This window comes from Pipistrellus kuhlii, unplaced genomic scaffold (assembly GCF_014108245.1).
Source record: "Pipistrellus kuhlii isolate mPipKuh1 unplaced genomic scaffold, mPipKuh1.p scaffold_m20_p_20, whole genome shotgun sequence".
NCBI classification, from domain to species: Eukaryota; Metazoa; Chordata; class Mammalia; order Chiroptera; family Vespertilionidae; genus Pipistrellus; species Pipistrellus kuhlii.
In genome coordinates this window covers 14,119,533-14,136,007 of record NW_023425516.1, presented here as the reverse complement: position 1 = coordinate 14,136,007, position 16,475 = coordinate 14,119,533, and the positions used below count along the sequence as shown (strand labels likewise).

The 16,475-nt window shown below is 43.4% G+C and overlaps 1 protein-coding gene and 1 long non-coding RNA gene across 3 annotated transcripts; both read left to right on the top strand.

Moving 5' to 3' along the window:
- The first annotated feature begins 3,236 nt into the window (after positions 1-3,236).
- Positions 3,237-12,837, top strand: DENR (density regulated re-initiation and release factor). 2 transcript variants are annotated; one of them, XM_036449823.2, is made up of 8 exons: positions 3,237-3,390; positions 4,140-4,254; positions 6,497-6,516; positions 7,201-7,285; positions 8,378-8,461; positions 11,018-11,134; positions 12,292-12,431; positions 12,536-12,837. In XM_036449823.2, the coding sequence occupies exons 2-8, from the start codon at positions 4,149-4,151 to the stop codon at positions 12,578-12,580; spliced, it is 597 nt and encodes a 198-aa protein (XP_036305716.1). In that variant the 5' UTR covers positions 3,237-3,390; positions 4,140-4,148; the 3' UTR covers positions 12,581-12,837. The 2 variants fall into 2 exon arrangements, with proteins under 2 accessions (XP_036305716.1, XP_036305717.1); XM_036449824.2 differs by lacking the exons at positions 3,237-3,390; positions 6,497-6,516.
- A 1,507-nt stretch (positions 12,838-14,344) lies between these two features.
- Positions 14,345-15,176, top strand: LOC118725757. Its single transcript, XR_004990103.2, has 2 exons — positions 14,345-14,881; positions 15,091-15,176. It is a non-coding gene; the product is annotated as an uncharacterized LOC118725757 (long non-coding RNA).
- The last annotated feature ends 1,299 nt before the right edge of the window (positions 15,177-16,475 follow it).

Sequence of the window (16,475 nt, the reverse complement as noted above, 5' to 3'; positions counted from 1 at the left end):
TTTTTTTTTTTTTTTTTTGGAGAGAGAGAGAGAGAGGGGCAGAGGGGAGGGAAGGTAGAGACAGAGGGAGAAACATCAGTGAGAGAGATTAACCAGAATAGGGCTAGAACAGGTCTTAACAAACCTCTTTAAGGCTGCCCCTGTGTCCATCAGGACTAATTAGAAAGTGACGTTCCAATGAAAACTGGCTTAAACAAAAGTGGAATTTGTCAGCTTTTATATCTGACAAATCCAGAGGTGGAGTTGAGCTCACATGTGCCGGAATCAAGGGCAAACAGTCTCTCCCGGCTCTTCTCTCCGTGTGGACTGGGTTCTCAGGCTGCATGGTGGCCAGGTGGCGGCCAGCATCCCTGAGGCGCAAATCCAATGGGAAAGAGCCTCTTCTCTGGAAGCTCCTTCAACGTGTGTGGGGGTGTACTCTGATTGGTCAATCAACCAATCAATCAATCACTATTACCACGTGCTGATGGCCTTAGACCTGGGTCCCACGGTTCAGGCCCAATGGGAAGGCCCAATTGGAAATGTGGGTAAAGTCTGGGGGAGAGATGAACCCTTCCAAACCCAAATGGACCTGTTACAGAGAGTGGATGCTACAAAGTCAGTCCACAGCTATCCACTCCACAGCCTTCAAGTGACCATCCTGCAGGTGCCCAGAAAGAACCAGAGATTGAAATGTCTGGCTAAGGGCCAACCCATGCCCAAAATCGGGGGGAAAAACCGCCCTATGATTCTTGAGAAAATAGATGACAAGGTGCCATGTGTGGTAATGAGTCACTTCTAATCCAAGGAGCCATGGAAACTGGTTTTCTCTGAGACGGGACTTCTCAGAAAGCGTCGGAGTTGCCGCTTCTTCCCCGCTTCCTCTGAATGGCAGGCCGGTCTTGCAATGTGACTTCCCCATCATCCTGCGGCCAGGCCTCCCCGTGGTCTCCTTCCTTCAGGCACACGTTGCTTGAGTGCCCGGTTCACTTTTGTCTTAAAGGAAACAAGCCGACTTTCTGGAAGTGTCATTTAGAAATGGATTCTGCCGTATCATCGAGAACGCTCCTGTGGTTAATCTAACCAGATAGCGGGCGTGTGTGTGTGTGTGTGTGTGTGTGTGTGTGTGTGTGTTTCACAACAGGAAACCCCAGAAGCCAGACAGTTAGGAGCTGTCGGGGACACAGGCTATTTATATGCCCCAGTCCCTAATCCTTGGCACATGTACCTTTATTCTCAGGCTAGCCACTCGTGTTGCAGGAGGACTGTGGTACTTCCTCCTGGCTATGTTCATGACCCAGTCAGAAAGGAGGGAGATAGCCGAAACCGGTTTGGCTCAGTGGATAGAGCGTCAGCCTGCGGACTCAAGGGTCCCGGGTTCCGTTCCGGTCAAGGGCATGTACCTTGGTTGTGGGCACACACCCAGTGGGGAGTGTGCAGGAGGCAGCTGATCGATGTTCCTTTCTCATTGATGTTTCTAGCTTTCTATCCCTCTCTCTTCCTCTCTGTAAAAAATCAATAACATGTATTTAAAAAAAAAAAAAGAAAAGAAAAGAAAGAAGGGACACAGGCCAAGGCTTTGTTTGTTTATTTTTGTAACCCTCACCCAAGAATATGTTTATTGACTTTAGAGAGAGGGAAAAGGGAGAGGGAGAGAAAGAAACATCGATGTGAGAGAATCATCCATCTGTTGCCTTCTGTACATACTCTGACCGGGAATCGAACCCACAATCTTTTGGTGTATGTGGGGGGGGACATGCTCCAACCGACTGCGCCACACAAGGGGGTTTTGTAAGGATTCAACCAACCAACAAATGCCTGAGACCATTTGGTGAGAGTAGAGACTTGGTCCCTTGCTCACTGTATCCCCAGTGCCTAGCACAGTACCCGGGGCACAGTGGGGATCTGAGAACGTTTTGTGGAATGAGTCCCCCCCGGACTCTGTCTGCCCCCAAGAGCAGGCTCTGGGCACACAGTGGGAAGTGGGTGTCAGTAAATGGAAGCTGTTATTATTGTTGGGAGCTATTATTGTCGGAACCAAACATGCTTGGGAACAAGATCTTCTTTCACTGATGTCATGTAGGACCGACTCTTTTTATGAGGGGGAAACTCCTCTTTATTGAAGGAAGATGTCAGCGTGGAGGCCACGGTCCCTGGTGTGAACTATTATGCCAGATGGCTTCATGGACACACTAAGTTGTCTTGTTTTTAAATATATTTTTTTTTATTGATTTCAGAGAGGGATCAAGAGATAGAAACATCGCACTAGCTGGTTTGGCTCAGTAGATAGTATCGGCCTGTGGACTGAAGAATCCTGGGTTTGAATCCAGTCAAGGGCACATGCCCAGGTTTCCGGCTCAATCCCCAGGAGGGGACACGCAGGAGGCAGCCAATCAATGATTCTCTCTCATCACTGATGTTTCTATCTCTTTCTCCCTCTTCCTTCATCTCTGAAGTCAGTATATTAAAAGAGAGAGAGAAACATCAGTGATGAGAGAGAATCACCGACTAGCTGCCTCTTGCACACCTCCCACTGGGGATATGCCCACAACCAAGGTACATGCCCTTGATCAGAATCGAACCCGGGACCCTTCAGTCCGCAGGCCGATGCCCTATCCACTGAGCCAAACCGGTTTCAGCTACAGAGCACATTTTGGTCCCAATCTTTCCCTCATCTTCACAGCCTTGCACAGGATGCAGTGTTCTTCCCAGAGAAAGCCCGAGATGAGGTTGATTCTAGTTTTACAACCCATGCAAGGACCGGTAAACAGGAAGGCGGCGATGAAAACCATCCTGAGGGTAAGGAGCATGTGGCCGACGAGAACAAAACTTAAAACAGCGCCGACAACATCTTTTTTTTAAAAAAATAATAATAATAATTCTGCCAATTGTAGGGAACGGGGTTGAAATGGAACAAAAATCGCTTTTCCCAGCTGCCATCTCCTGGCGGAGGGCTGACTTATCCACCAGGCGCGAGGCTAGGACTCCAGGATGCATCCCAGGCTGCGGGGCAAAGCCTCCGGACTCCTTCTCCGGGAGTCACCGCGGATGTCCACGCGCGTTTCCAGTCGGCCTCCCCTCCGCCCTCCGGCCGCCCGGCCGCCCGGCCTCTCTCACGGGTCGCGAGCACCCCCTACTGGCGATCGGGCTCTTCGCGGCTTGGCCCCGCCCCCCGCCAGCCCGAACGCAACGCGCATGCTCAGCACTCCCTCAACCACGCCTCTCCGGCTTCTCGCGACAGCCACCCAGCGGCGGCGGCCTGAGTCTCGCGAGAAAGGCTCATTGTCTCGCGGGACCGCGCCGGCTGACGGGCTCTCGGGTGGCCCGGGCCGGGGAAGAGGAGTCGCATGTGTCGGTTCAGCAGGCGGTAGTGGCGGGAGCGGAGGCGTCGGCGGCGGTACGACCGCCCGGGTAAGCGACCCCTCGCGATTGTTCCCACTTCGGAGAGCCACGTCTAGAGAGAGCGTGGGGGGGAGAGGCTTAGGTGCTGCTGCCCGGCGGAAGGGGCCGGGCCGGGCGCCTGTCTGCACATCCCCGCCCACATGGGCCCCTCAGGTGTCCCCGGGAGGACAGGTCTCACCGCTCCAGGTCTCACCGTTCCGCCACCTGGACCGCCTTGTTCACTCCAGTTTCCTTACTTCCTGCCTCTTCTCGGTTCTCTTGCCCTACGTTCTCTCCCGGGACTCTGGTCTCCCCGTCCCCTCCCACGCCCATCCCGGCTCTGGACTCCCTCGGCGGGTAGCTGCCCCCACGCCCTGCCCTCTGGGCACCTCCGGGGGGGGGACCTCCCCCCCCCCCATCTGTGTAGGTTCTTTTCTTCCAGCTGCTCTGTGTGGCCTGTAGGGCTGCGGGTTGCATCCCTTCCTAATGATCTCAGACCTTTTGCCCCGTCTCTACCGAAGTTATCCTGCCCATTCTTTCCGCCAGTATTTCCTCTTTTTTAATTAGTGCCCTCTGCCCCTCCCAGTCACTTGCTTCCCTGTAGACCTGATAAAGAGGGTGTGCCCGGAATTGCTCCTATTTTGTGAATCCTAATGGCAGCTTGACTCAGTCCCTGGCCCCCAGGAGAGATGGAGGCCGGACGACACCCGAGCACTGGCTGCCGCCCCGGGGTCTCGGTCCACAGTTGCGCAGATGTGTTCTTTTCCCCTCGCTTACAGGTTTGTGAGATGGCTGCTGACATTTCTGAATCCGGGGGGCATGATTGCAAAGGAGACTCCAGGAGCGATATCAAGTTAGATGCAGATTACCCACTCCGGGTCCTTTACTGTGGAGGCAAGTGTGTGGCAGGGCTTGTTTTGTTTTGTTTTGTTTGTTTTGATAACTGTGTGTGTATGCCTTGTGATCATCATCGTTTCACTCGTTTGGTTTCAGACACCAGTTTTCTTTCTTTTTAAAAAAAATATATTTTATTGATTTTTTTTTTTACAGACAGGAAGGGAGAGAGATATAGAGAGTTAGAAACATTGATCAGCTGCCTCCTGCACACCCCCCACTGGAGATGTGCCCACAAGCAAGGTACATGCCCTTGACCAGAATCGAACCCGGAACCCTTCAGTCCACAGGCTGACTGAGCCAAACCGGTTTCGGACAGACAACCTTTTTCAATCGGTCTTCGTCGTTGGGTGAACCCTTCATTTGAAGAGGGGACTGTGGGACTCGTGTCTTGGGCAAAGCTAACAGTCCCTTTGGAATAGAGACATGCAGATAGACTATCTCATGTCACTGGCTAATCTAGCCTTGAAAAGGGCTTCTTGGAATGACAAGGAAGTGGGGAAGAAAAAGCGTGGTGCACGTCTGGAGGCATGGACCGCTTTGTGCTAGTATAGCGTGTAGTAGAGGGAGGGTGTCAGGGGCCGAAGATGGTGAGGTTTCAGTGATGTGTATGGAAGGACAGTCTTGGGACAGAGTTCTTGGTTTGATTAAAAATAGACCTGGCCAGTTTGGCTCAGTGGATAGAGCATGTAGGCCTGCAGAACAAAGGGTCCGGGGTTTGATTCCGGTTCAGGGTATGTACCTTGGTAGCAGGCTTCTCCCCAGCCTGGGCAATCTAGTGATGTGTTTCACTCATATCAGTGTTTCTCTCTGCCTTTCTGTCTCCCACTTTCCCTAAAAATCAATAGAAAAATAGCCTCAGGTGAGGATCAGCTTTCGCTTGAATCAGGATCTCCCCCCCCCTTGAATATTTTTCCTCATTTTCAATATTGAAATATTTGTGAATTGGAAATGCTCTAATTTTATTAGCATCTTGGAAAGTTTTAGGAAACTTTAAAGGTACAAGACAGTAAAAGGCCAAGTAAATACTATTTTTTTCCAAGTATTTTTGACCAGCTATTATGTGCCTAGCAATGTTTTAGGTACTGGGGACTCCGTAGGGAAAAGATCCTTGTTTTCACGGACCTACCTTATGTGAGTGGAATAGAGACCTCTTCACCTGGAGTTAGGAGAGGCGATGTTACTGAGTTAAAACATTGTATCAACTCATCCTTGATTGAATATCATTGATAGTGCCTGGCCAGTGTGGCTCACTGGTTGAGCGTCAACCTATGAACCAGGAGATCATGGTTCGATCCCCAGTCAGGGTTTTGGGCTCGATCCCTGATGGGGGGCGTGCATGAGGCAACCAGTCAGTGATTCTCTCTCATCATTGATGTTTCTCTGTCTCCCTCTCCTTTCCTCTCTCTGACGTCAATAAAAACATCTTAAAAATACCTTTGCTAGTAATTTAAAGTTAGTATCAAAGAGAGTAGGCAGGGGAACTTTTTGTAGTGTTGGTTGAGTTTTGTTATATGCTCATTTTATGGGGTGATATTGTTTGACTTTGGAGTCATGGCCCAGAGTTTGCATCCTGACTCCAGCTACCTGACCTTGGGCAAGTTACCAGACTTCACTGAGGGCCAGAGGCTTCTTTCTTGAGGCCTGTGAAATAAGTCAGATGATTCAAATCCATCTTCTGGTACAGCAGCTAAGACAAGAATGCATTACAATAACTACTAGCTTATTATTATTGGAAAAGTATACTGTTAAAAGCTATTCTTTGTATCCTGTTTCATCAAGTCTGAGGCTCTATATTTTATAAGATGAGCCATTATTTTAGGTTCCACTAAGAAAGAAAGCATGGTCAGATTGACAAAGCATAATTACAAGGTTGTTCCACTTAGTGATGTGACATTGAAGGTGACTGTGAGATTTTTGCCTTGAAAAGCTAGTTTACAAAGAGTGAGTGATTTGTAGAGGGAAATTGATTTTATTTTATTTTTTTTAGTAATAGGAAAAGGAAAAAGTATATTGCAAAGAAATGGTAGCAAAGTGCCCCTGAAGTTTATAAGTGTGATATTAATCATGTGCCTTTGCCTCAAAAAAGCAAGGCTTGGTGGTAGCATTTGAAAAGTAGTACAGAAAAAATACAGGGGAAAATAGAAATGAGGCATTTTGTCAAATTTAAAATAAAAGTTATGATGAGTGCTATGTGTGTATGTATTTACATTTTTAAATCTTTTTCTTTCCATTTCCCCAGTGTGTTCATTACCAACAGAGGTAAGTTCTTTTAAAATTCTTTTAATGTCTGCATTTGAGATCATTGATTTTACAGCTATCTGGAGAACCTTTTTCTGATTTTTCATTTTCTGTCATTTAATAGTAGATTTTTCAACCTTTTAATAGACAAATTTGGTTTAGAATAATTTTATGGAATTACAAATTATCTTTAGATTTTGAGTCTCGTGTACTTCTTTTGCACTTGGCCATACAGTTTTGGTTTTTGCATGACACTCGTGAATAGTCAGCTAATAAAACAAGAGTAACTTTAATGCCAAAATGTGACATCTAAGCAGAGGAAAGCATGAATTATGTGTAAGATTTCTGTTAATAAGCTTCTAAGTCAGGCTCTGGGCAAGCCATGAAAATAATGAGGCACCCATGTGCCCAGAGCAAGAAGTAGGTGTACTTGTGTTTGTCTGTTCCCTGTCTAATGGCCCTTCTGTTCGATGGAGAAAAATAAATTACTACAGTGAGGAAGTGCCTAATTCCTTTTTGTCTCTGATTTCTTATTTCTTATGGGGCGTTTCCTGGTTGCATATAGATTTCCTGTGGATAAGACGGCAGGTGGGCGTAGTTAGTTTTATTCTTTATGTAGCAAGTAATGGGAATGCTTTTAAATGAAAATATATTGGTTGATTGAAAATGTTTTGTTGTAACTCGGTTTATTCTTTTCCCCCCCAGTACTGTGAATATATGCCCGATGTTGCTAAATGTAGACAGTGGTTAGAGAAGAATTTTCCAAATGAGTTTGCAAAACTTACAGTAGGTATGAACATTTTTTTTCTTTCATCAAAACTTTTATACCCAAAACAAATGCACATAAGGTATTATTTTAAAGATACGAAAGTCTTTTGGTAGGATAATTACAGAATTATAACCTATACCTGTGAACTTTAAAACTATTTTAAGTTCTTGGGTTAAAATTCCTTATGTCAAATCACACACTGCTTCATGTGTCTTCTCTCTCTGAGACAGTATATGTTAAAAATATCACCTTTTTTATATAAAAAAGAGTAAATGACTTAGAGGCAAATATATTTTTACTCGGTCGTTTAACAAATTATTTCTTGTGAGCATACTATATGCTACAGTGTATGTGTCAAACACAAGGCCCGCGAGCCAAATCCGTCCCGCCAGGCCTTGCAATGTGGCCCGCACCGCGCTGTCATCACTGCACTCCACTGCGTTTCCATCACAATGACAGTTTATGACTGTTCAGTAAACCATTCGGCCCTCGATTTAGGCTGGATTTTAGATTTTGGCCCCTTCTCTGATTGAGTTCGACACCCCAATGCTACACCCTGTTTCAAATGCTGAGGATAAAGCAGCAAACAAAAGATGTGTTTGGAAGTTATATTCTCCAAGGGGAGACAAATACATAAGATGAGACAAATGACATAACTGTGTTATATAGTGATAAACAGGGTACAGGGAGATAATAATTATTGGGGAAAGGCCTTGGCTGGTGTTAGTCAGTGGTTAGAGCATCGTACTGTGCACTGGAGAGTCTCGGGTTTGATCCCTGGACCAGGGCACGAACCTGGGCTGCAGGTTCGATCCCCAGTCCTAGTCAGGCCATGCAAGAGGTAACCAATCGATGTGTTTCTCTCACATCAGTGCCTCTCCCTCTGCCGTCTCTCCCTCCTTTCCCCTTCCCTCCCTTCTACTTTCTCTAAAAATCAATGGAAAAAATATCCTCGGGTGAGGATTAACAAAAATAAAATAATAGCCATGCTCAATTGTTGGTAAAATTGCTCAATTGTTGGTAAAATTGCTTATTTTTGTGTTGGGTTGCTCAAAGGTGATTTTTTTACATTAATAGGAAGTGATGCTTTTGAATTTTTGTTTTTACATTTAGAAAATTCACCCAAACAAGAAGCTGGAATTAGTGAGGGTCAAGGGCCAGCAGGAGAAGAGGAAGAGAAGAAAAAACAAAAGAGAGGTGAGACCTAACACCACGATTTGATGGACACAAACTTAACTTTTCCTCTGCCAGTAGAAATCAGTGATGAAAGCACTTCCAACATCAATGACACCCGCCTGTTGTTGTGATTCATGAATATCTCTCAGAGGGGCACAGAATCATGTTTTCAGCGGGGATAGGATCTGGTATGATTTGTTGCTTTATCAGCAAATTAGACCTAAGAAAACATGCTTTATTTGCCATATACATAAATAAAAAGCAACCAGCCAACTTGTTGATGATGTGAAAACTTTGTTGCCTTATTAAACTATCTGTATATTCTATTTAATTAGAGTGAGGACTTTTATATAATTTTTTTCTTACTACTTCTGACAGTTCAGTTGAAATTTTTTTTACTGACGTTGTATATACCTGTCTGTCTCTCTTCTGGATCCTGTCCCCTCCTGTTTTTTCTTCTTTAAATATTCTCTCCTGTGACTAAAATTAACTTATAAATATTTTTAGGATTTTGCATCTTTTCAAAAAATTTCCAGAGCCCATGTCTTTCTTTGCCTTATCCCCCTGCTTCCCTTCTTAGCCATTCGCTTACTGTTCACTGCCCAGTCTGCCCTAACCTAACTTTCACGCCACTGAAGCCCTCTAAAGAGGTCACCAAAGGCTCGGTAGTTGCTAACTAAGGATAAGAGTGTCTGAGGACTCCCTTCATGAAGTGCTGTACTTCCTTGGTTTCTGTGACGTTCTTTTTCATCCTGTCACTCCTCCTTGATCTTCTGTGCAGATTTCTCTTCTCCCTTCTGTCCCTCAGAAGTTGGTGTTCCCCTGGATTCTGTCTTCTGCCCTCTGACCTTTCATACTGCATGTTCTCTTAGGCTGATTCTTCAACGTTCGTAACTTGGACACTTAGAAGTCCCCAGTCTGTATCTCTGGTCCTGGCCTGTGTTTCTCCACAGGAAATGTGCACGGTGCCATAGGCGCCTCAGATGCAGCATTTCCAAAGCAAACTTTCTAAGTCCCAAATCTGTGTCCTTTGTTTCTCCTATTTTGGTTAATGACAGCAGTTTATCCAGTCATCTGAGCCAGAAACCCGAGACCCATCTTAGGTTCTCGGTTTTGTTCCTTTCGTCAGGTCTAAATTTTGTGACTTTTCCCTCTTATTGTCTTTATCCTGTGCCTGGTGGCCATTGCTATTGCCATTGCTTTGGTTTAGGTTTTGATTAATTTCTGCCTGAACTAATGTAGGAGCCTTCTCTGTGGCCTCTCAATCCGCCTAACTCTTCACAGACCCACCTCCACACTGTAGGGTGATCCTGACAAAACATAAATCTGGTCATCTCACTCCGCATTTCAGTGGCTTATCTCCTTCAATGTAAAATCAATTTACAAGCTTGATGTACTGTTCCTTTAATGACTGATACAGAATTTGTTGCTTTTCTGGCTTTACTGCATATCCTTAAGTGTCCTTCATCAAGGCTGGTGTAGTTCTCATATATAATGCCTTTTCTTATCTCTGAACTGGTTCCTTTTTCTGGAATGTCCTTTCTTAAACCTCTCCAGCCTGGACAATTCCCTATTCTGCAAGAGCTTAGATGCCACTTCCACTAGGAAACCTATTCTGTCCTTCCCAAGCAGGGTAAGCCACTCCTCTTCAAAGCTGTGTCGTGTTTATGGATCCTATCTATAATAATAAAAGCGTAATATGCTAGCCAATTAGACTGGACGATCTTCTGGATGAAGCCGGTGGCCGGAGGGAAGCCTAGGTCCCGGCTGCCAGGGGAAAGCTAGTGCCAGCAGCACGGGGAAGGGAGGCCTACTCTTGCATTAATTTCATGCATCGGGCCTCTAGATACAGTATACTAGAGGCCTGGTGCACCACGGGTAAGGTCCCTAGGCCTGGCCAGCAATCAGGGCTGATTGGGCCTTCCTTCCCTCAGCTGCAGGCCGCTGGCTGGGCCTTCGTTCCATGCCACCCCTTGGTGGTCAATGCATGTCATAGCAAACGGGCGAACTCCTGGTTGGTCTAACACCTGGTCGGTTGAACTCCTGAGGGGATAATTTGCATATTAACCTTTTATTATATAGGATAGTAGGTTGCTATAAAGATTTAACATTTCTTTTTTTAATAAATTTTTATTGATTTCTGAGAGGAAGGGAGAGGGAGAGATAGAAACATCAATGATTCGAGAGAATCATTGATTGGCTGCCACACTGGGGATTGAGCCCAAAACCTAAGCATGTGCCCTGACCCGGAATTGAACCTTGACCTCCTGGTTCATAGGTCGATGCTCAACCACTGAACCATGCTGGCTGGGCAAGATTTAACTTTTCTTGTTGCACTTGACTAAGAATTCTTGAAGGAGCTGTGTTCTGTTCATTTTGTGTCCTTAGTTCAGTGCTTGGCACATATTACTTAAATATCTATTGAATGAATACTCACGCACGTGTTCATTAATTTTGTATTAGAACAAGCAACTGTAGAAATAAAATTTGGTACCTTTTTAAAGTTAACTTTAAAGACAGTATTCTATATGTTAAAAGTAAAACAACTAATGCTAAGCTCTTCCTTAATAAATAAAGGTGGAAGGGGTCAAATAAAACAAAAAAAGAAGACCGTACCACAAAAGGTTACGATAGCCAAAATTCCCAGAGCAAAGAAGAAATATGTAACAAGAGTGTGTGGCCTTGCAACTTTTGGTGAGTTTAATCTTAAGTGTGTTTAAAGCATGTGAACTCTCTATATATTTCTCTTTCTAAAAATCTGGAATCATAAAAACTTCATGGGTCTGTTTTTGCTAAGAAGATACAGAATAAGAGTCTGCATTTGTTACTATAGCTTCAAAATCAAATTTGGAAGACATTTTAATGTCTTCCACAGAGAGAACTGGCTTAACTTTTTCCTCTCCAGAATTTCTGCATGGGCACATTTTTTGTAGAATGAAGAGGGCAAAATAGGGTTCCTTTTGACACCCACCAGTGAGTGCTGCTCCTTTGGCCCCGCGGCTTGGTGGCAGAGGGTTGTAAAATGATCGTCCCCTCCAGGAATAACAGTAGAGGGTGAGGGAAGGTGGTGGTGGCAGAAGGTCCTGCGTGGAGGCCTTGAATGAATAGTGAGACTGCAAATCAAGGTCCCCTCGTGTGACGACACAGCTTGGAAAACAATCACTGGACCACTTTACAAATATTAGGTTTATTTCTCTGCTGTAAATTATCTTTTTTTTTTTTTTTAAAGAGATACAGAAGAATAATAAAAGGGATAAACAAAAAAAACTTCATTGTACTCAGAAGTGTATGTGTAATGAAATTCATGTGTTCCTGGATTGATTAACTTATTGGTTTATTATTATTTTTTAAATCCTCACCCAAGGATATTTTTCCTTTTTTTTTTTTTTTTTTAGAGAAGGGGAAAGACAGAGAGAAATATCAATGTGGGAGAAACACATCGATTGGTTGCGTTTTGCATGTGCCCTGACCAGGGCCCTGGCTGGGGAGGAGCCTGCAACCAAGCTACATGTCCTTGGCTGGAATTGAACCAGGGATCCTTTGGTCTGCAAGCCTACACTCTATCCACTGAGCCAAACCAGCTGAGGGCCCTGGATTTATTTTGATCTTACTATACGAGTCATGTATATTATAGGTGATGGCATTTTTATGTACTGAGGCTGTATGTTTATCCTAATTGCTGAATTAAGACCACTGCCTGTGATAGTAATTATTGCTCTGAAAGAAATATGAAACCCATGAATATAAATCTGTTTTATGAATTTAAAATGCAGATTAAATATCAAAATGGAAAATGTCCTTGACACACAATTCTGATTATAGTCTTGCTGTTTCTTTTCTTAAAATAACAGAAATTGATCTTAAAGAAGCACAAAGATTTTTTGCTCAGAAATTCTCCTGTGGTGCCTCAGTGACAGGGGAGGATGAGATCATCATTCAGGGAGACTTTACAGACGACATCATTGATGTCATTCAGGAAAAATGGCCAGAGGTGAGTATATGGTCCATACACATCTATAGAAATAGGTTATTAAGGCAGGTTGCTTTCCTGTTATTTTCTATCACAACTCATGAGATGTAATTTGTGTTTTATAGGTGGATGATGATAGCATTGAAGATCTTGGAGAAGTGAAGAAGTGATTTTGAAAATTTGCCTGTATTTAATGGTCTGAACTGAGAGTTGATATGGCCAAAGGGGAGAGGCCTTTTGAAAAAAAAAAATATTTATCCTACAGTAAAACTGTGGACTACCCTCGCCCTTGGCATTTTCACTGTTCTGTACAAGGCTGCTTATGTTTTTATTTTTTATTTTTATTGCCAAAGTCTGATGAACAGGGAGACTGTCATGCTTATGCATGAAATAGAATTTAGTCAAATAAAAACTTTTGGTCACTTGGCCCTGACTTTTCTCCTTCTGTCTTTTAAACTTTTTCTTTTTGGAAAAACACTGTAGACTTTTTTGTGGGAAGTTTGTGTATCGTTTTCCAATTGATCGTGATTTAATCTGGTTTAAAGCTGAGTGACGTTTTAAAGAATTGTAATTGGGCTTCATCCCCAGGCATAATTATCTCCTTGCTTCTTCGGTGTGTTAGTTCCGAGATGCCTGAGCATCTGATAGATTTGTGATTGCATGGGCTTCATTGTTACCAACGAAGTCCACTTTGTAGGCCCATAAACGTACTGTTGGCTGGTGTTGTTCAAGCTGTTCTGAATATTTGTGATCAAGTATCTGACAAGCCTTAAAACCGTCTGCATTGTTTGACTCAATAAACCACTTCTTTGACATTATCCTCAAGGTATGTCTTAGGTTCATCAAGATGTTACTCCTACTATCAAACAAATTGCAAATGATATAAAGGAACAATTGAGAGGTGGTTAAAGAAATGATGGTGCATCATATAGTAGACAATTACACCTCTATTTTAAAATATTTTCCAAGAGTACTTGGAAACGTGTTTAATAATGTTAGGTAGGGGCAGACCCCAAATCCGTTTTATACACTGTCATCATTTTGAGTGGAAGGCCATTTATAGAGGCTGGGAGTTCTTGTTCTGGCTATCTGAGTGTAAAGTTTTGCTAACCAGTTGCAGATATTATAAACCTTTGTTCAATAGGTTGTCTGGGAAATAGCAACTAAAACATGTTTTTCTCACAAGAGAAACTGACCATTATAATGAATGCACTAAACAAATTTAGACTTTTGTTTTTATAAAGGTCTTAAGCCAGGTGCTACAAGTTGAAAAGAAGACTGGTGGTATTTTAAATTGCTACAGATTCCTTTAATAAATTTAGAACCTATTGTTTATTGCCATGCAAATTACAATCTTGAATGTTTTTATAAATAATTAAAATCTTAGAATGTGTAGTAAAGATGTAAATTTAAAAAAGAAATTCTGCATTAACTGAATTTTACTAAATATGATTATTTGATGAAGCAAATTTATCCATCGAGACTATGTGGTATGTGTTATGTATGCTGTTGGTGCTGGAATATGTCTGTATGCCTATGTAACACATGTGACTTCATGTAAAGATTCCTAATGTTCACAGTTCTTGGCAAATGCAGTTTCAATCCATATATAGCCAGCAGTGGATATTACTGCAGGAAAATGCAGGATTAAAATTGTCCTTGTGTATAAAATGTGTGAATGTGTTTCTTTGACCAGAATTTAAAATAGTGTATAATTTGCCCTGACTGGCTTGGCTTAGTGGATAGAGCATCGGCCTGCAGACTCAAGGGTCCCAGGTTCGATTCCTGTCAAGGGCATGTACCTTGGTTGCTGGCACATCCCCAGTAGGGGGTGTGCAAGAGGCAGATGATAGATGTTTCTCATCATTGATGTTTCTAACTCTATCCCTCTTTCTTCCTCTCTGTAAAAAGTCAATAAAATATATTTTTTAAAAATAGAGTATAATTTAGTCTCTGATTAAAATGAAGTAGTAGAACAAGGCATGACTTTAATCCATACATTCTATTTATGTGTGTTTTATGGAATGTTTTCACAGTTTAGTATTTTTAGCAAAAAGAATACTAACCCTTAAACAGTCTATCTCATGTGTAAGATTTGTCATGATTAAGCTGGCAACTTCAAATGCAAATACAGTTTTGATATACAATATTTTAAAAATATGTATTTATTGATTTGAGAGAGGGAGGGTGAGAGAAACATCCATCAGCTGCTTCCTGCACAACCCCTACTGGGGATTGACCTGGAAACCCATTCATGTGCCCTGACCGGGAATTGAACTGGTAACCTTTTAATGCATGAACAATGCTCAGCCAACTGAGCCACACCGACCAGGGCTGGAAAGGCTATTTTTAATAACTTGTCAGAATTTTCCTGATTCTAAATTCTAAGACATTGTCTTGGTTCTCCTAAACATGGGCCTATCCTATGGAGGCAAGTGTCACCCAGATCAGTGATGCTTGAAAGCAAACTAGTTTTAAATTTTTTTTTTTTTTTTTTAAGAGAGAGGGATAGAGTTACAAACATCGATGAGAGAAACAGCTGCCTCCTGCATGCCCCCCTCCCCCACTGGGGATGTGCCCGCTACCAAAGTACATGCCTTTGACCGGAATTGAACCTGGGACCCTTCAGTCTGCAGGCTGACGCTCTATCCACTGAGCCAAACTGGTTTCGTCAAACTAGTTTTGTTTTTCCATTTCAGATCTTACAAACACAATGGCATGTATTGCTAATTCACTATCAAAAAGTAAAGTTGAAATACTATAAGACCGGAAACTTGTCTTGGCAGCAATGCCAGCCTGTGGGTTAAGCAGTGAGGATGGGTGACCATGGATTAAATGTATTAATGTGACAGCGGGTAGGGGAAGCTGGAGGAAGGTCTATGGGGAAAAAGGAGATATATCTACTACTATATGTAATGCCTTAAACAATAAAATTAAATTTAAAAACATTTATCAGGGATAGGTATTATTTTTCATAGTTCATTTCCTATATAACATGGAGAGTAAAAAGGGGGAAGAAGGGAGGACTATGAAATAACATGTGAAAAAGTTTAGGTTTAACCCAGAGTGGTAAATTTTGTCATGAAAAAGTTGATTCTCATTGCTATTCAAGAGCTACATCCAGAGTCCAAACAATTTTTTCTTTTTAACTGCAAGTCTTAGTTTGGAGCTGTCTGCTGGGCTGGCCAACAACCGTTAATTACCAGAGCTGGTGTCTGCCTCCATCCGTGTATTCGTTTGAATGCTAGATACTGTTCTCAGTGCCCGCTACACACAGCAGCTAAAAAGCTCACCGTCAGTGCGGCCAGAGGGAACTAGGTGAGCAACTCAAGATGTCATAACCCAGGGTGATGGGGTCAGAAACAGCCTTTATTTTGAGTCCTTTATTAATCGGTTTTGCGGACCGCATATTCTCAGATTAATCATTCTTTTTTAAAAAAAAATTATACATTTTATTGATTTTTTACAGAGAGGAAGAGAGAGGGATAGTCAGAAACATCGATGAGAGAGAATCACTGATTGGCTGCCTCCTGCACACCCCCTACTGGGAATGGCCCTCAACCAAGGCACATGCCCTTGACCAGAATCGAACCCCGGACCTTTCAGTCCGCAGGCCGACGCTCTATCCACTGAGCCTAACCAGTTTCGGCCATCATTCTTTTTTAAAAAAATTATATATATAAAATCATTCTTTAAAAAATTTATATACATATATAAATTATTGATTTTTACAGAGAGAAAGGGAGAGAGAAACATCGATCAGCTGCCTTCTGCACACCTCCCATGGGGGATGTGCCCGCAGCCAAGGTACATGCCCTTGACCGGAATGGAACCTGGGATCCCTCAGTCCGCAGGCTGACGCTCTATCCACTGAGCCAAACCGGTTTCAGCTCAGGTTAATCACTCGAGTCCCAGGACCGGATATGGAAGCAAGAAACGTCGTGGGAGCGGTGACTGCACGTGGCCCCGCGGGAGCCAGCTTCCTGCATCCAGTCGCGCGAGGCTCCTGAGTTATCGCGAGAGCCAGGGCGGCGCCCTCGGTGAGGCCATAGGCGCTTCGGGCGG